Source organism: Protopterus annectens, chromosome 11.part0, assembly GCF_019279795.1.
Source record: "Protopterus annectens isolate FY-2018-M chromosome 11.part0, PAN1.0, whole genome shotgun sequence".
Taxonomy (NCBI): domain Eukaryota; kingdom Metazoa; phylum Chordata; order Ceratodontiformes; family Protopteridae; genus Protopterus; species Protopterus annectens.
Window position 1 is genome coordinate 915,893,521 of NC_056745.1, and position 20,445 is coordinate 915,913,965.

The window sequence follows — 20,445 nt, forward strand, 5'->3', positions numbered from 1 at the left end:
TTATTGTTTTAGGTCTTCTAGCAACTGCAAACATCTGAAGGCTATGTATTTTTCACAAATATATGTCAAAAGCTACAATGGGGGTGGGTTAACTTGGGAACTTAAGTCAGTTGACAAAAAGTGATGCCATCCAAGCTAACCCAGCAGTAATATTTGACATTAATTTAAGAACTCTCTCGGAAAGAGACTGCATTCTGTATTTGTCTTGGACCTAGCAAGAATATCCACTCATCATCACCTGCACTTGCCTTGCTGTAAAAGTAAGATTTAGGGCATAGTATCTCTTTTATATAAAGGCAGGAATATAGTAAAGATTAGTTTGGATGTTTTCTGCATTTATTTGAAACTGTCCTGTAATGTTTTAAAATATGTCCTGCAATTTTGAACTCTGAAGTTACTGTGTTGATTGACTGAATATTGTCTTGTTCTTTTACTATTTATTATTAAATATATTTAAACCCATATTTCTGGCTGATATTTGTGAGACACATTTAAGCTCTTAGAGTACTTGCATATGTATATGGTGACACTGTACAGGCCACACCTAAACAGCCTTGCAAGCCTTCATCAGACTACCATTTGGATAATAGTAACATTGCACAGTAGGATTGGACACCCTTTGTAAGGGCCTTACAATAGCTGATACGTACGGGTTGGAGGCAGTGGAAACTACTTTACAGTCTGGGCAGAAGAGGACATAGCTAGTAAATCTGTGCCAGCCTTCCCCAGGTGTTTCTGCATGTGTGTGTGTAAATCAAATCTCAATGTGTGTGTGTGTGTGTGTGTGTGTGTGTGTGTGTGTGTGTGTGTGTGTGTGTGTGTGTGAGCTACTTGGGCAGGAACACGAAGCACTGGTTGGACAGAGAGGATGCTGGATGTTTTGGCTTGGCCCCTCAGCTCAGATCTTAACCCTATAGCTGTGGCAGTGGGGAGTCTTTTTGGGAATCTGGAGAAAGAGGGCGAAACCAACCCCAGACTGACTGTGGTCTGTGTGTGCTCTAAAGGGAAATTGCACATTACTGTGTATGTACTTGTCATCCACCCAGTGTGCACGTCCCCTAGCTGTTGCCAGTGGTGAGGTTTGAGACTCCTTGATTACTGGGCCAATGCAGGGGCATCACAGAGACATCAGACGGAGATCTGTGGGACCCTTCCTCTTCATCGAAGTCCATGTGTTTGGTGAGAGACTCCTGAGGGGAATGTGTGCATCTCCTCTTAAACGTTCTCTTTTGGGGAACCTTCTCAGCAGGATGATCTGGAGAGGTATCTGAAGAGAGGAGAAAGTCCTCATGTGGGACTGTCTGGAAGCTTGATGAGGCCAGCTGCCCCAGTCAAACAGGCCTGAGAGGATCAGACGTTTGAGCGGAAGGAGGCGGGGCTGTAGGGTCCAAAAAGGAAAGAGTAGTCAAACCTCTCTTTTGACACAAGACCAGCTCCACCCCCTTGAGAGCAGAAGGATTGGGAAACACTGTAGCTGGTCAAACTGGAGTCGAAGCTGTTGATGACACCATGTCTCAACCCTGACCAGACCCGTGCCTTGAAGGGGAGTCAAACCCGATCTCTCCAACGGCGAATCTTCAAGGGCAGGGGAGGCTCCAAGAACTATGGAGTAAACCCAGTCCTATGAACCTGGCACTGATGCTTCAGCTCAGAGAGTTGACCTGGTCAAAAGGAATCGGTGCTGAACAAGTCAGAGAAGCAGTCAAAGTCAAAGATCCAGCTATTTTTGGATCCATCGACACTTTTGGGCCTTCTAGAAAGTACAGCTGTGTACACTTACCATAAATGTAGATGTTCGAGTGTATTCACTGTGGCAGTCATCACATTTGGGTTATCTTCCTGCAGGTAGCCCTCAGTCGACCCGAATACCAGAAACTTAGTATTACAGCGTAAGTTGCTGTCGCTCCAGGACTGACGTCAGGTCGTCAAGGGTATAAAGACAGGCAGCCAATGCCATTACTTCAGTTTTTCTTGCCTCAAATGTCAGGAGCCCCCCAAATAGGGAGCTAAGTTACAGTGGGAAAAACACAACCAGTAAAAAGTAAATACCAATAGCCCTGTAAGGGGTGAGCAATAAACAGAGAGAGAGAGAGAGAGAGAGAGACAAGGGGGCTGGAGGGTGGGAAACCAGGACTGCCAACAGTGAATACACTCAAACATCTACATTTATGGTAAGTGTACACAACTGTACTATGTACTTCATGTTTCACTGTTGCAGTCATCACACTTGGGTTGACTGCCAAAGCTGAAGAAAGGGTGGAGGCAGTTAAGAGGTGTTGGGGCTGGCTAGTATGCCCTGCAGGACTGCTGTTGCAAAACCCGCCCTGGATTTGAAAAAAGAGAGGCAGGTGGTAATGCTTGGTGAAGGTGTGAACAGAGCTCCAAGTAGCAGTTTCCAGAATGTCCCTGGTAAGGATTCCCCTGAGGAATGCTGTAGAGGTAGAAGTTTCCCTAGTGGAATGTGTTCTGACCCCCTGAGGGGTTGGTTTTCCATGGTGTTTGTAGCAGAAATGGATACAGTGTGCTATCCATTTGGAAATTGTTTGTTTTGATACGGCCTTGCCCTCTGCCCCTGGTGCAATACTGACTAGTTACTGGTCAGATTTCCTGAAGGGCTTAGTCCTATCAAGGTAGAATCTGAGCTGTCTGTGCACATCCAAGGAGTGAAGGATCCTCTCCCCGTTATTTTGAGGATTAGGGAAGAAGGTTGGCAAATGGGTAGATTGGTTGAGAGTCACACTGGACACCACTTTAGGCATAAAGAAAGGGTTAGTCCTGAGGGAGACCCTGTCAAGTATGAAAAATAATGAAAGGTTCCACAGCCATAAGTGCTTGTAGCTCAGACACTCTTCTAGCTGAAGTGATGGCCAGAAGCAAGGCTGTTTTCCAAGAAAGGAATTTTAACTCTGCTGATGCTGCAGGATCTAAGAGGGGTAGCATGAGCTTTTCCAGTACAAAGTTAAGGTCCCAAGCAGGGGTGGGGGCTCTCCTTGGTGGCCTTAAGTTGTTTGCCACTCTTAGGAACTGTTTGATGAGGGGGTGAGAGGAGAGAGGTTGCTCAGTGTTGTAATCAGCCGAGATGGCAGAGGCATGGATCTTAATAGAGGCGAAGGATAGGCCTCTGTGGAGTAGATCTGCTAGGTAATCCAGGATAGGTAAGGAGGGCAGTGTTGTATCCTCTCCTTTAGACTGAATCCAGGAACAATACATTTTCCACTTATCAGCATAAGATTTCCTTGTACTGGGTCTTCTGGCTTCAAGAATGACATCCAGCACCTGCTTGCTTAGGCTGGTCACTGGGGGAGAATTCAAGGAATAAGCCAGGCTGCAAGATTCAGGGTTTGCAGTTGCGGATGCAAGATCTGTCCCTCCTGCTGAGTGAGGAGGGTTGGGATCTGGGGTAGGTGCCAGGGTGGCACCGGTTGACAGGCTGCGCGTTAGTGGATACCAGTGCTGGCATGGCCAGTCCGGGGCAATCAGGATTGCCCTTGGTCTGTCCTGTCTTACCTTGAGTAATATTCTTGTGAGAAGAGGCAGAGGGGGAAATGCATAGATTGAGAGGCTTACCCATTGGAAGGATGGGGCATCCACTTTCCAGGCCCTGCTTTGAGGTGCCCTGGTGCAGAATTGGCTGAGCTGGTGATTGTAGGAGGAGGCAAAAAGATCCATTTCTGGGGTCCCCCATTTCTGGGTTAGAAGGCTGAAAGTGCTGGGGTCTAATTGCCACTCATGTAGGTCTAGGAGATTTCTTCTTAAGTCGTCTGCCAGAGTTTTTTTTTGCCTGGCAGGAATTGATGATTGATGCTCTGGCCTCTTCACACTCTACCTTGACAGTGAGTTGTTGATGAAAAGCACCAACCAACTGGATACTAACTGCCACACTCTCCATTAACAAGATATTACATTGTTTCTCCACTATCTGGAATAGCCACCTACACATTCTTGTACAGTTTAACACTCTAACGTTAGAGCTCTGGTCCTATGCAAAAGTGATTCCTTGTACCTCAAAAATTTCTTCCCCTCTGCCACTACTGAGCTGTTAAGATGTTCCGAGCATGTGCCATGATAGTTACAGCATTCATTCCTTTTCAAATCAAGTCCTTTTAGGAGTCTCCAACCACTAAACAAATTCAAGGGGTCTGAAAAATCTATCTTTTTGAATTAATCTATCTTAGTAACAGTGAGCGTCAGCAATTCTAATTTTAAAAAAATAATTCTTAAATTTAAACGTGTTTTAGTTATGGATGACTTGTACAATTGAACTCTCCTGCTCTCATCAAGAAAGGAAACACCACTGCCTTAACAACAAATAAAACATCCACATGACCTGAGCTAGATAAGATCATTAGATAACAGGGAAGCCAGGCAGGAAAGGGCTGGGAACTGGGTTACTGCCTGTGAATTGGCACGCCCCTGAGAGATACTGTGATTACATAACAGCTTGCCATAAATGCATGAGCTTACTAACTTTGCATATTGTGATGCTAGTGACATCAGCAGCTCTACCTATTTAGGGCTTCTTTCTCCTCATCAGCATATGTTGGCAGTACCACAGTGAATATCCAAATCTACTCTTCATCCTGCTCTCCCAGGCACTTACAGTCAGTAATGGTCTTCCTTGCTTGGGGGCATAGTGGTCCAAACAGACAAGTTGGACAAATATTGGAAAGAGGTTAGAATGGAAGATCAAGTAGGGACTTTCAAGTGCTTCAAAGGACAAAAAATAATAAACTAATATGACAGCACAAACTAGTTGTTGCGGCCTTATAAATCTTTCCAGATTCTAATTTAAATCTAACAAGCAAGGTAATGTTACAGCTGAAGAATAGGAAAGAATAGAAGGTAATGACACAACAGAAAGAAAGAATAGTTGTGGAAAATCTTACCATAACCATAGATGTCCTTCTCTTCCATGTTGCAGTACTCTGACTGAAGGATCCTCCGCCTCAGGCGACCCGAACGTCGGCTCCTATGCAAAAGCTTAAGCCTGGTTGCTGCTAGTGCATGGGATGTCACACCCAGTATCATAAACCAGGGGGCCTTAAATGTGACGTCTGCATGCACAAACCTCAGAACTGACTGCCCAGTTGAACAATAGTCTAAGTGGTGCCAAATGATGCCCTCTAGACAGGTTAAATGCAATGAAGGGGACAGGTGGGAGGGAAGGAATACTGCGACATGGAAGAGAAGAATGGCTATGGTTATGGTAAGATTTTACACAACTATTCTATGTCCTTCTATTCCCATGTTGCAGTATTCTGACTGTGGGAGAGTACCACAGCTCAAGCTGGAGTAAGGGTGGTGGAAGAAGTTGCAGTTTCCAGGAATCCCTGCAGGACTGCCCATGCAAATCCTGCCCTGGCTCTGGAGATATGGTCCAATTTGTAATGTTTGGTGACAGCATGCACAGAGGACCACGTGGCTGCCTCAAGAATGGTAGCTGTGTCTAGGCTCTTGAGGAAGGCTCCAGAGGAATCCACAGCTCTTGTACAGTGTGCACTGACCCCACGAAGCAGAACATGATAATTTTCCTTATCCAGCAGGAAATAGTTTGTTTGGGCATTGCCTTGCCCAGGGCCCTGGGTGGAAGGACACAAAGAGCTGACTGGACTTTCTAATTTATTTATTTATTTATATTTGTTGACCGGGAGTGTCCGACTGGACGTAGGTCCATTTTCAGCAGAGGCCCGGGGAGAAAGGCTCCACAGTTAAAATAAACAGACAGTAGTTACATTGGATTACATAGCGATTAACAATTTACATAGCAATTACTTACAACATATTTACAGATGAAGAACATAGTACATCAGTAGACAACTAGAATCTTTATCTGTGAAGTAGATAACAGACATTAACAAATGTTAAAATAAGAAGTTCCTGCTGTATAAGTACTATGCTTATGAGCATCTGAACTTGCAATAATCAAGGTAGTTAGTGGAGTGGAAAGAAAGGTAGTGGCTGGATGGGGTGGGTGATATTAGAGTGGGAGTTGCAAGGGCATAGCCAGCATGTTTTTAGGTGCGCTTTTAGTAAAGTTTTGAAGTGGGTGCATGATGGTACAGAGATAATTGTGGGTGGAAGGGAGTTCCATAAATTGGTTATGGTGCAAGAGAATAGTGCTCCACCAGCAGAGTTATTGGCTTTAGTGATCTGAAAGTGATTTTTGTTGCTGGATCTTAGTGGTCTGGTGGTGCGATAGGGTTGGAGTAGATTCTGGAGGGATGGGACATTTAGTGGATGGTTTACTAGTTTGTGGGCGAGTGAGAGTTGATACCATTGAAGGAGGTGAGGGAGTTCAAGCCAGCCCAGTTCAGCAAGTGAGAGACAGTGGTGACTACGGTAGGATGTAGCGAATTTGGCAATTTTGTTGTAGCAGGTCTCTAGCTTGTTTAGATCGCATTGCCTTAGGTTGGTATATATTGGAGAGGCATAAAGTAGGGTGGAGATAAGGTGGGAATTTGCTATTGAAATCTTTGCTGCTTTGGTGAGAAGATGCTTATTTCTGTATAATGCTCCTAGTTTTTTGTGAACTTTTTTATGGCCATGGATATGTGAATGTCAAATTTTAATTTGTCTTTTTCCACTCCTAGCAATTTGGTGTGTTCAGTTGGGTATATAGTGGTGTTGTCTTTTGCTGTGATGTTAAAGTGAGAGTTGTTTTGAGTATGTTTGGTGGGTTGGAAGATGAGTAATTTAGTTTTGTTTGGGTTGGGTATTAATTGGGCATCGGATAACCAAGTTTCAACAGAGGAAAAGGCTTCCTGTGTGACTTTTTGCAGTTTGGGTAGGGACTGGGCTGAGGAGATGATGGTCGAGTCATCTGGGTCTGAACTGTCTGCAAACAACTAAAGTTAACTTTGAAACTAACACCACTCTTAAGTATTCAACTGCGGTACCACCTTTATCATTCTTATAAGAAAAGTGCAGTCCGGGCCTGAACTGTATGTATGTGTCTACCTGTTTGAGCCAATATTCATTTTCCCCTGGAGAGCACTCTGCTTTGGCTTGTAAGCAGCCCCCCCCGCCCCCCATACACACACACACTCATCTTCCACTTTCTCTCTTATTCCCTTCTGTTAGCAGATAGTATCCATAATCTGATCAATACTGTGTGTTTGTTAATTTAAACTGAGACCACAGTGGCCTACTGATACAAGGTTATCCTGTTTTTCCACCTGAAAATGGTTAAGAAATGACTTACAGTTTCCGAGCAGTCCTTGGTCAATTGTGATTGTTTCTCAAACACTAACTCGTCTTTGCTTTGGCTCATTAGCAGCAGTACAAAGAACTGCCTGCTCACACCCTTGTTCTCCCTTCCCTGTTTATTACCTTAAGACAATCCCAACATTAATAAAAATTACCTGTGGCAGGCACCATTTTTAAAACTACAATCCACTCTGCTACAGGCCCCATGAGGAGCTCAGTGTCTCTCCAGTAAGTGTTTTACAACTGTAAATGCCTATTTATGTTGAATTGTGTTAGACATTTTACAACTGTATATGTTTATGTTGAATTGTGTTAGACATCTAATATGATTTATGCTTTATTATTGGAAGTTACTATGCCATGCTAGCATTTTGTCTGCACCAAGTTGTTTTTCGTATAACAGTATAGTCTATTTGCATAGTTGCACCTTGTTCACTAATGTTATTCATGTAATTGTGTTGTGTGTAGACAGCTCATACTGGTGTCTAATTATTTCTATATAATTGTGCTGTTACTTTTGGATAGAATCACATTATAGGTTCATAGGTTCATACTAGGCTATCTGCCCTATGGCATTTATAAGCCTAGCCAGAGTGTGTTTGGCTTTCGCCACCCATTTTAAATTAATTTTGCTATGCCCTTTTTCGAGGTTAGTATACGGTGCCTCTGTCTAACAATGACACAGAAGTGATACCCGGGGTAAACCTACGATCTCCCATCCACTCATCAAGATTCCAACTTCGACAGAGTGCTGCTCGCTATATTTTTATCTGTGACTGCATAACTGTCTTGAGGTTTCTTCTAACTGATTTTTTCCAATTGGCTCAGTATTTGCATATATTAGTAGTTGGTTCAAGACATTTTTCTTGCATACAGTAGCTATTTGCTCAGCTTGTTTTTTGTAATCTTTATAATATATCTTTAATCATGTAATGCGATTTGTAGGTATTCACTTGGGAGGTTGTCTGCTGCTAATTCGGTGGGTTTAAGTTTAGTTAAGAGTTTTTTTTATGTTGGAGGTAGGTACAGGAGAAAAACAGAAGGCAGTGGGGAGATTAGTAGTTGAAGGTGTGGGTTGGAGGGGAGGGGGGGTTGTGTTGTTCAGAGTCATCGATTGCAGGCAGTTCGGTTCAGACTAATACTTTTGGTTTTGTCCAAATAGAACCTTAGTTGCCTGTGGACATCAAGGGAGTGAAGTATTCTCTCACTGTCATTCTTGGGTGAAGGAAAGAAGGTGGGTAAGTGAATAGCCTGATTGACCGACAGCTCATTGACCACTTTTGGCATGAAGGAGGGATTGGGTGTGCAGGGTCACCCTATCTTTGTGGAAGATAGTGTAGGGTGGGGATGCCATTAGTGCTTGTAATTCTGAAAACCTTCTAGCTGAGGTAAGGGCTACTAGCAGGACAGCCTTCCATGTGCATAACTGCAGAGAAACAGAGCCAGCTGACTCAAAGGGAGCAATACTTAGTTTTTCTAGCACACAGTTTGGGTCCCAAGGAGGAGGGATAGGTTTCTTTGGTGGCCTAATGTGGAGAACATCTTTTAAGAATGGCTTGACATCCAATCTGGAAAGTAAAGGTGGATCCATAAGTAAGCAGGCAGAAATGGTGGATAAGTGGACCTTGACTGAAGAATATGAAAGGTCTGATTTAATGAAATCACACACACATGGGCTAGGACTAGGGAAACATCCGCCTGGAAGGGGTCCCTATGCCTTTGGAGACACAATTTGGAGAACCTTTTCCATCTGGAAACATAGGACCTCCTAGTATTGGGTTTCCTGGCCTCCTGCAAGATAGACAGCATGTTCTTAGTGTAGCAATGTCTGAAGGGTATCAAATGTTTATCACCCAGAGGGTCAAGCAGAGAGCCTCTAGGTGTGGGTAAATGAGAGATCCTATCTCTTGTGTGAACAGGTCCACCTTACCTTGTGAGGCAACTTGTGGACTTGTGGTGATTGCCCTTGGCAAGAGATTGTGGCAAGAGACTGAAGAAGGTGGAACCAATGCTGCCTTGGCCAATAGGGAGTCACCAGCAAGATTTTTGGCTTGTCCCACCTGATTTTTAGGAGGACTTTCTGAATGAGCGGGAAGGGAGAAAAGGCATATAGGAACAGTCCCTTCCAAGACATGGTGAAGGCGTCCACTCTCCAAGCTTGTGGGGAAGGATCTTTGGTACAGAAAAGTTGTAAATGTCTGTTCTGAGGGAGGCAAATAGGTCTATTTGAGGTGTGCCCCACTGGTGGACAATGTCTAAGAAGACGTCTCTGTGCAACATCCATTCATGATGCAGAGAGAATGCTCTGCTAAGGGCATCCACCTGATGGTTGTCCTGGGATGGAATATAAACTGCCGGCAGCGATATGTTGTTTTGACAGGCTAATTTCCATACCTGCACTGCTAGCCTGCACAGCAGGTAAGGCTTGTTCCCCCTGTTTGTTGATGTACTACATCACAGTAGTGTTGCCTGTGAAGATTTGTAGGGGTCCAGGTTGCATGAGAGGGAGAAAGGCCTGTAGGGCTAGATGGACTGCAGTCATCTCCTTTATGATGATGTGCTTTTTCTGGAGAGACTGCTCCCATAGGGCCTGCACTTTAAGGCCATTCATAGTTGCACCCCAGCCTAGATCGGAAGCATCTGTGTGCATGAACTGTATTAAACATGGAGGTTAGCAGTCGTAGGCCTGGGTTTGGTTGCACCTGCGAGATCCACCATTCTCAGTTCTGTTTTCAGGCATGGTAGGAATGGTACCTAAAAGTTCAGGAGGGTGGCTGTGTTGTGACCAGACATTCCTCAAGTACCACTGGAACTTCCTCATGTGCAGCATGGCCAGAAGCAGCACGGGAATTGTGGCTGCCATGAAACCTACGAAGAGCATGAAGTTCCTGATCCACAGGTGGTTGACTTGTAGGAGGTCCTGGAAGTGGCTGACTAGGGAGGAGACCTTGTCCTGAGGGAGGAAGGCCTTCACCAAGCTGATCCTGATTCTACACGCCTAGGAAAATTTTGTCCTAAGATGGAGAGAGTGATGATTTTGCAAAGTTGAAAGTGATCTTTGAGGTGACTTCCCCTTCTGCTAGAATGAGGAGGTTATCTAGGTAGGGGTAAAATTTGAATGCCCTTTGTTCTGCAGTAGGCTATTGCTGAGGTTAGGCATTTTGTGAAGACTCTTGGTGCAGTGGATAAACCAAGGGGCAGGACAGTGAACTGAAAGTCTGAGGAGGGTCCACCACAGCGCAAATACTTCCAGTTGTTTGGGTGGATACGTATGTGGAGGTATGCCTCCAAGTCCAACGTGGCCATGAAAGCTTTGGGTGGCAATAGTGGAAGTAGTTTTGAAGAGATAGCATTCTGAAGAAAGGGACATTCAGAAAGTGGTTTAGGAAGGACAGCTCTAGGATGGGCATCTAAAGGATATCCTTGTTTGGCACCAGGAATAACCTGGAGTAAAACCCTCTTCCTTCTTGGCCTGGGCAAACAGTTTCTATGGTCCCTTGGGCAAGAAGGTCTTGGATAACCTGTGGAATTAGGTGAAGTTGGTTCGTTGGAGGGAAGGAAATGCCTAGTGGTATGTGTTTTTCTTGCCATGACATGAGGTATCCTTTTTCCACTATTGCCAGGACCCAGCAGTCTGTAGTAACATTTTTCCAGAGGGGAAAACAGTGAGAGAGGCGAGATGAGAGGGGAAGGTGGCTGAGGCAGTCACTGTTTTGAAAGGGCTGTCTATTGGGGGGTTGCCCTAGAGGAGGGAGCCTTCCTGGACCCTTTCCTGTGTCTGGAAGTGGAGGAGGACATTGGAGCAGGGGCTCTTCTGACAAAAAAAGTTTTGGCTGGGTATTTTATGCAAAATTTTGTTAACGGAGAGACCAGTAAGTGTTTTAAGTCCTGCAGCTCCTTATTTTTTTTTCTTGTAGGCTTTTAAACAGTTCAGCTGACTCTTTCCCAAACAGGAATTTGTTATCCAGAGGCACATCCAGTATTTTGGTTTTAAGGTCTACAGGCAAGGGCTTTTAGTCTAACACAGGAGTATCTGCACAGAACAGAAGTTGATGCTGCAGATTTTGCAGAAGCCTCAGGTGCATCACAGATGCAGTTTATCGAGTGCCTGGTGACTCGAGATGCTAGGGACAGTTTAGATGCTACCTGAGAACTGTTGGGGGAGCCAGGCAAAGAGGAGAGTAAAGAGGAAGCCTGTGACACCAAATCTAGGGCATATTTGACCATGTGGGTCTAGTAGTTGATTGCCCTGAAGGCTAGTGTGGAAGAGGTATATATCCTTTTCCCCAGCCTATCCATGACCTTGCTGTCCTTATCTGATGGTAAGAGGGAGGAAGAAGGTATGAGTCTGGCCTGTTTGGCAGGAGACACTGCAATAACTGCAGGATCTGCTGGGGGGGGTTACAAGTAAATTGTGCTCATCAGGGACCTTATAAAAGTGTTCTGGTCTCTTGGGAGCTGTATGTTGAAATTCTAGAGTCTTAGAAGCTGAAGTAAAGGCATCCAGGTAAGCTGGAAACACAGGAGGGATAGCTGAGGGGGAGGGTGATTCCACCTATAGTTAATCAAAATACTATTTTTGAACTTCTGTCATTTCAGCAGCATCCCATATAAGTATTCCCTCATTTTAGTGATCGTTTCCCCAAAGGTAATCTCCTCGGGGGGGGGGGGTCTCCCTCCAGGGAGTCCTCATCTGGGAGTAGTAGTCCAAAATGGAAGCTACTTGGGAGGAGTAGGTTACTGACTCAACAGAAGAGGAATCTTCTTCCTGGGTGTGGGAAGTGGGGATAGGGGCAGCTGAGGCTAGCATGGTGCTGAGGACAGGCAATGTGGTAGCTGTGGATGCTGAAGGCCTAAGAGCCATAAAAGCATGCAGCAAGGACTGGAAGAAGGAGTGCCAGTCTAGTTGCTCCTCTGAAGAAGGTGACAAGTGTTTAGTATTTTCTTTCCTCTTCAGAGGAGTTGATTTTGCTGAAATGGGGGGCCTAGTTTCAGGGATGAGGCCTAAGGGTGACGATTCAGATTCCTGGAGCTCGGAAGGGCATCTGGTGGAACCTGGTTCCCACTCGACCTCAGCTGTAGCCGATGTCAGAATAACCTCCGAGGATGGGCCTACGGGTGCTTCGGAAACGGGTTCCTCAAGGGTAATCACTGAATACGCTGGTTCCAGCAGACGTCCCTCAACCCCTAAACTGGTGGTTGGTGGAGCGGCAGACAACGGACAGGCAGAGGTGGTAGGCCTTGAAACTTTGGCCTTCTTTTTAGGCATATCCAGCTCAACGGCCTACTCCAGATCCATCCGTAGGGCTAATTGTTTTAATCTCTGGTTCTCGAGGTACAGATTAAGGGCTGCCAGATGACTACAGAGAGTTTTTGACACAAACAACTGGCAGATGCTGCAGGAAGTGTGATCATGCCCCCAGCCTAAAGAGAATACACAAAGTTTGTGGGTATCTTTGTGCAGGATTTGACGTTCGCACTTACATTTCCCCTTCCTAGCGGACATCAGCCAAGAATCGAGCAACAACCTAAGCTCAAGTAAATAAAAAAAATAAATAAAGTTTTCTCCAATGGGGTACTTATCTTTAGATGTCTTGAAGACAAAGGAGAGAAGCTATCTATCTGATGTTCAACTGTGGCAGAAAAGTTCTCAGGTCTGTGTGTGCAGACATCACATTTAAGGCCCCTGGTTTATGGCCCTGCGTGTGACGTCCCACGCACTAGCAGCAACCAGGCTTAAGCTTTTGCAAAGGAGCCAATGTTCGGGTTGCCTGAGGTGGAGCATCCCCTCAGTCAGAATACTGCAACATGGGAATAGAAGAACATCAAATGTGTACACAGTAATGCACAGAATACACATTACATGGAAAAAAAGATGCAAACAAAACACCATTAATTCCTAACAAAGCAATACAAATACTCGGTAGATGAACAACAGCTATCTAAAGTGTAGACAACTAACACATACATTACAAAGTTCACAAAAAAGTGAAACACTAACAAGCAAGCAAGAAGGGAACAAGAAATAATAATGAATGAGTTCCTGAACACATTTTACACTTTGGCTGACTACTAAAACATTTTAGCCAAACAATGTGGCTGGGGTGTACAGAGATCTTTCTGTAAACCAATCCAAACCTGTATCATTCAAATTCTTATAAAAGTTAGAGTCAACCTCTGTGAAATACAAAAATGCAAACTTCAAAGCACATACGTGGAATCTGAAATCTCCCTTCAGCATTGAGCAGAGGTCCTCAGCCAAGTCAGACATACAGGGATGCAGTGTTGCAACTAATCTTGCATAAAACGGGAGCAAGTCCAATCTGAAAAAAGAAATAAAAATGGGGCAAACGGTTACTTAGTACAGAGGACAAAGACTGTAGATGGTGTAATAAGTAAAAACAGCCTTCAACAGTTCAAACACTAAAAATAACTAAGGTTAATATAACGTACACCAGAAAAAAACACAAAGTACACCAGAAAGAAAACAAAGGACATAATATGCACAACAAATCTTCATTCTTCTTCGCTTTTCAACTGCTCCTGTTAGGGGTTGCCACAGCGGATCATCAGTCAAATCTTCATTACTTATCAAAATGTTCCTCACAAGGAAAATTCAAGGTCTTCAGTATCTGTCCTAAATAGAGCTGCTGAAATCACTCTCACTTTATTCTGTTTCATACAGACCACTCAGAGGTGATCTCTGCCTTGCATACAGGGTAATCCCTGCTTTGGAAATGCTGCATATCCACAAGTCAAATGGCACACAAGTTACTCGCTCTAAAGACCTTAACTTGGTATGTGACATTAACAGAACCTGCTGGAGGAACAGATTTGTCTCCCAGAGGTTATGCCATACCTTTGGAACAGACTTCCACTTCATGTCAAATAGGGTACCTCACTGGCCCTCTTCAAACACAATCTGGACAACTGGATGGGTAACCGCAAATTCACCCTGAGGGTTCCACCTGTGTCTCTCTTGGGCAGGGGCAATGGGTGCTGATCATGGGAACAAGGGTATCTTGGCTAGGCTTGTAAGGGCCCTAGGGACATTAGCCTACTCATTTTCTATGATCCTATGTTTACAGTACTTGATGGTTGCCAAGGTCAAGAGAAAATAACTTTTAAACACATGCTGCAAACCTAAGCTGTACACAAGTGCAAAAAGTTAAGTGGCTAACAGAAAAATGTTTAACTCAGCAACTTTTTTTTTAGGTCATTTTACAAACTTCACTAGAGATGCTCCCCAACAAGAGAGCAAGGGTTCCCATATTCCTTCTCTGAAAGCATGACGACACTTGGGAGATGGAAACATAGCTAAAATGCAAATAAGCATGATGCAGCAACACTAACAAACCCTAAGAAGTATGCTCACATGGAAATAAACAATTTTATCATGACAAATGGTATGTCAGCCTGACCCTAACAGGACTATTTTCAAACAATGCAGGCACAAAATGATAGCATACACATCTTACCAAACACATATTTTAGATACAGGTTACAATAATAAACAACTAGCTACTGCAAAACAAATTAAACTGTAAAATAAGTAACATGGTACATCCAAAACGTAGGAAAACCTAGTACAACATTAACTATCACTATAAGCTCGAATATAAAAAAGTAATGTAAATTAAGGAATCAAGAGGTACGGCAAAATGCATGAGAAGTATAGTAACTAAAACTTTCAAGGTTCAGGAAAGAAGTATTTGACATTTGCAAGATCATCTCTCAGCAACAAAGATTTACAGGGAAAATGTGAAGTGTGCTGGGTCACAGATTATCTAGAGGAATAGGGTACAACAAACAAAAAGGGGACTGTTACAGCAAAGATTGAGCCATCTCTTGTTTTTAGCCTGATTCTGCAAATGGAGTGCTTACCTTAACTGTAGATTTACGGGACTGGTAAAGTCTGTAGAGCTAATTCTGGCTGTGCAGATTAGTTATCAGCAGTAGGTGTGGATCCAACAAATGAAATTTATACAGCAAAGTATCAAGAAGGTCATAATGCCTCTCTGGTGGCATAGAGGGATAAAGCCTAACTATGGCCCAGTCAACCGAGGTTCAATTAATGGCTTGGGGGACTGAGAAAGTAATAGGGAAGGATGGCTGAGCCTGTCCCGATGGGAGTCAATGAATGTGGGAGGCAAGATAAGAAAGTGAGTAGGGCATATAAACAAAAAACATACCTCGACAGGAGCGAACACTAACTATGTATTTTTTTTTGCCAAACTGTTAATTTAAATTGAAATATCCCAGAACAGTCAGAGGATAAAGTGCCACAATGAAAATTCTACAAATCCACACATAAAAATTGTCCAGGCAACACCACAATTAGAAGGAAACTTTAACTCATAGAAAAAAATAATAAAACGGTATACGAAGTGAGCGCTTTTGCGTTCTCTTCGAATGTCTGATGAAGCGTTCAAAGAGAACGGGAAAGTGCTCACTTGGTATACTGTTTTACTATTTTTTTCTATGAATTAAAGTTCCTTCTAATCGTGGTGTTGCCTCGACAGTTTTTATTTGTGAAACTGTTAATTTAACTTTTTGATGATTATATCGCTAAATAAAAATTACATACCTACGCTAATCCAACATTATTAGAGATGGAAACCAGAATGACGTACTCTTCTCCCCCCTGTCCTCCCATGAATATTAATGCTGTAAACACAGCTTACTACATTTAGTCTTCTACGTTTGGAAGCAATATTTACATGTTAATATTTTATTAAAGGCTTCAAACACACTTTTCTTTTCATACAAAAAGTGCCCGCAAAAAAAGAAGTATGCAAACACTATAAAAAGAAAAGGAGGTTTTGCTCCTTTATACATGACATTCAATGTTACTGACTGCACAAAGTACAGTTGTGTACACTTACCATAAATGTAGATGTTCAAGTGTATTCACTGTTGCAGTCCTGGTAGGGCTACTGCAAGCAGATAACCCAAATGTGATGACTGCAACAGTGAAACACAAAGAACATCGGTACAAGACAAAAGCAAATTATCAATCTTCACTAGTCATGTAACAAGATAACCTCCCAGGTTTAGCGATCAAAACTCATTTGGTCGAAATTTCATTTGATCGAAAACCAGTATTTAAGGCATAAAACTGGGATTTGTCCCCCTCCCCAATGTAGTGCAACCCTGGAGTTGATATATAGTTGGGGGGTGGGGGGGGGGGCAAAGCCCCCATCTATTTTCATTTAAAATGTGTACCTTTTGTTTTATTTTCTTCTTTTAAAGGAAAATAGGTGGAGGGCTTTGCCCCCACAACCCATATATATCAACTCCAGGGTCGCACTACATTGGGGTGGGGAACAAATCCCATTTTTATGCCTTGAATATGGGATCACTACTAAATCCCAAATGGTTACAATACCGAAGACTGGAATCCCGAGATCAAATACCCGAAAGACGAGAAGACCGGAATACCAGAAGCAGGAAATTTAAAATTCCGAACACTACACTAAACATACACCACACACATACACACACCTTCACCCAAAACACAAACACACAAACCTACACTACAGAAAAGCAGGGGGGCAAGCCTCCCTGCAACACTTAAATATTCTAACTCCAAGGTCACACTACACAGACAAACACACGAAAAGACCACCACACACCTACATTCCCCGCATACACAAACACATCACAGTCACTACACACACACTAAAGCCCCTAACCAACACAACCAAACATAGATACTTACCTAACCTCCTGATATCTCCGTACTTCGCGATTTTGAAATTTGCACTTCTGGTCTTCCAGTCTTCTCGTCTTTCGGGTATCTGGTCTCGGGATTCTGGTCTTCGGTACTGTAAGTATTCTGGATTTAGCAGTGATCCCATATACACACACACAAAATATTTGTTCACATGTGTGGGTCTGTGTATACAGACATACACTTATACATACATACATGTGTGTATGTATACATGCATACATACATGTGAGCACATCTGTGTTTATTTATACAGTTATATGTGGTTGCAGTAAACTCAGTCATATGCATATTTCGTCAACAGTGTTTACTGCATTTTTCTTTTTCCTTAAAACACCTTCACTGAATTAAAACCTAGGATGTATGTAAAATGAAAGTTATGTACTTGCCATGATATTAGATACATGTTGTCTTAGCTTCATCTGGTTCAGCATGTGGGATGTTGGATCCAGTCAGATCAGACCTCAGCGCCTTATACCAGAGTATTGGATCAGAGAGCTCAGACTACTCCCTTACCCATAGTTCCCCTCTCCTGCCTGAATGATCTCAGACATAGTTTGATGAAAGATTCCAAATGGTCAAATAGTACAGGAAATAAAAGAGAAAAGGAGAAAATACTGAGGGAAATCCACTATAGAAAAATGTGGAACAATGGGTGTACAGGGTCCAGACACAGTCTGGTCAATCCCTAGAAGAGGAAAATGATCATTTGGATGGGGGAAGATGGGAGGGGAGCTGAACCAGATGCAAGCAAGACAATACAGGTCAAATGTTAATCTAAGTACATAACTTTCACATCTGATGTGGTCTATTTTCGTATGATTCAAGCTCCCCCATCCATGTGAAGCAGAGTTCCTCCTTAACCCAATTCAAGTGCAACTTGGACAATTGGATGTGAAAACGGAAATTCATCCCTGGTTTGGCACCTATGTCTCTAATGGACACAGGTAACCTGTAAATGGTTCATCTCCCAGCCTCATGCTTACACTTATCAAGGGTATCAGAACTTGTCAGAGACTTGGGATGCATGGCTAGGCTTAAAAAAAGGTCTTTAGCCTAGTAAACACATATGAAGCTATGATTCAACATGTGGAAAAGATTCCCAAGCTACTCAAAAGAGGTCTTGGGTCAACTTAAGGACGGACATTACTGAGCATGGCAGAGCCAAAAGAGGAGTCCTAAACTGCACATCTAACTTATAATGAAATACAAAGGTACGAGTTGTAAACCAAGTCACTGCAGCAGATATATTACTGCTGGGCACTACTTTTGCAAATGCTGTTGAAGTCATCACTGCTCTGGTAGAATGAGTCTTAGGTTTAGTGTGTAAGGACAGCCCTTTTGTATTATAAATGAATGAAATGCAATCTACTGGCCATTTTTAAAGTGCAACTTAAGACGTATGTTGTCCAGGCTTTGTCTTGGAAAAGGATACCAACAATTAGTCTTGACTTTCTGAAGTCCTTAGTACTGAGTAGACAGAACCTTAGCTGTCTATGGATGTTTAAGGTACGTAGAGTATATATTCACTTTTGTTAGCAAAGTTTGGAAGGAATACAGGCAAATCAATTTGTTAGTTCAGGTAAGATTCTGAAGCCATCCTGGGAAGGAAGGAAAAAGTTTGTCTTTGTTGAAACCCTGTTCTTATGAAAAATAAGAAACTGAAGTTTGCATTAAAGTGCTTGTAATTCAAACACATGTTTTGCTGATGTAATGGCAACTAAAAGATAGTTTTCCATTATAGAAATTTCAGATCAGATGAAGCTGCAGGTTCACGGGTTTTTTGGGTTAAGGACTTAAGTAAAAAGTATACTATCCCACGGATCACAAATTGAGATCTTAATAATGTTCCTCTAAGGAAGGCCTTGATCATCTTAAGAGAAGCAATAAAGGCATCATTATATCCTGTGTGAAAACTTGAAATGGCAGCTATCTGAACTTTGACTGTAAAGTAACTAGAGCCTGTCATAAATTGTGCAAAAAGAAACTCCAAAATTGCAGGTAAAGGGGCTGAAAAAGGGTCTAAACCATTTGAAGAGGCCCATAGAGAAAAACGTTTCCATTTACTTTTGTAAATTTGGTTGGATCCCTCTGAGAGGAAGATATTATTTGGAATACTGGGGCAGAAAGTCTGGCATCTCTGGCAATCATTAAAATAGGAGAAACCATATAATTAGTGTTAGGGCCTGGGGATCTGGTAGAGGTAACCTGGATGGTGACTAAGGAGATCCAGGATGGTATTCAGAGCCCAAGGTGGGTGGAGAAGATGAGGCCAAGGAAAGGAGAACTATAAAATCTATACATGCAAAGGCCAAAAGGGAGCAATGAGGATTACCCTGGTATTGTACTCCATGGCTTTCTCAATGAATTTAGTTATGAGGAGAATTGGTGAAAAAGTGTAAAGGAGACTTCGGGCGAAAAATGGGCTACAGCACTCTCAGCAACTGCCCCTGTGGAGTGATTAGGGCAAATGTCTGCATTTCCTGAGGTGCGAGACAAACAGGTTGGCCCCAGCGGCTGAAAATCTCCATTGCCACTGATCGTTTGAGAGATGACTTGTGAGGCAATAAGAGTAGTTCTGCTCAATTTATCCTCAAGAATACTGGACATTCCATGTATGTGTGTTGCTAATAGAAAGTGGTTTGAAGACACTGCCCACTGCCAAACTCTCATGGCTTCATGACAAAGAGGTTACAAGTGTGTTTCACCTTGTTTATTCATATACCAAACCACTGACATGCTGCCCGAGTGGATGGGGATCATATCCCTGGGTTGAAAGATCTAAAAAGCCTGCAACATCAGAAGGACTGCCTTCCCCTCCAGAACACCGATATGAAGTCTGGCTTCTGCTGACGACCACATCCTCTGAACTGCTTCCTTCCCTTCCTTCACTTTGTAATGCCCTCCACACCCTAGAAGGGACACGTGAGACCACATATTTTGAACTGTCTTCCCTTTCTTGTGCCTCTTACACCCTAGAAGGGAAATGCCCTTAGTGACTGTGGCACTGGCAGGAGGAGGACAGAAGGATCTGCTCTGAACAACTGTCTGGGACATAATCTACCACTGTATATGATTCCTGCACACCTGCGTCAGATGAACCCTGTTGTGAACAGGTTGAATTTCTGTGACCATTGTACTGCTAGTGTTCACTGCAGAAGTCTACTGTGATATCTGGCCAAAGGGACCAAAGTGATAGAGGAGGCCATCAGTCCTAAGAGTCACAGAATGAGTATTGCTTGAGGTCAAGGGTGTTGTAACACTTGAAGGGCATGGGACTTCAAAAACTGGAATCCTGCCAGGGGACATTTTGCTATCTGATGTACTGTGTCTATAAGGCAGGCTATGAATTCTGTGATATGAGATAGGAACAGTTTGCTTTTGTTGAAGTTTACTGATATTCCCAAGTGAGCTGCCAAGGATAGAAGGACTGACTGGTGTTGTAAGAGTAGATCCCTGGAGGTAGCAGTTAGAAGTCAATAGTCTAAATACGGGAAGACCTGGAT

General features: G+C 43.3%; 1 protein-coding gene across 2 annotated transcripts in view; it reads right to left on the bottom strand.

Annotated features, from left to right (window-relative positions):
- The window catches only part of UPF2 (UPF2 regulator of nonsense mediated mRNA decay), a 2,519,933-nt gene that overhangs the window by 1,959,263 nt on the left and 540,225 nt on the right, over positions 1-20,445 (bottom strand). For both annotated transcript variants that reach the window (XM_044088310.1, XM_044088311.1), the window contains exon 9: positions 13,421-13,529. In XM_044088310.1, the coding sequence (XP_043944245.1) occupies positions 13,421-13,529 (109 nt within the window). The remainder of the gene's footprint in view (positions 1-13,420; positions 13,530-20,445) is intronic.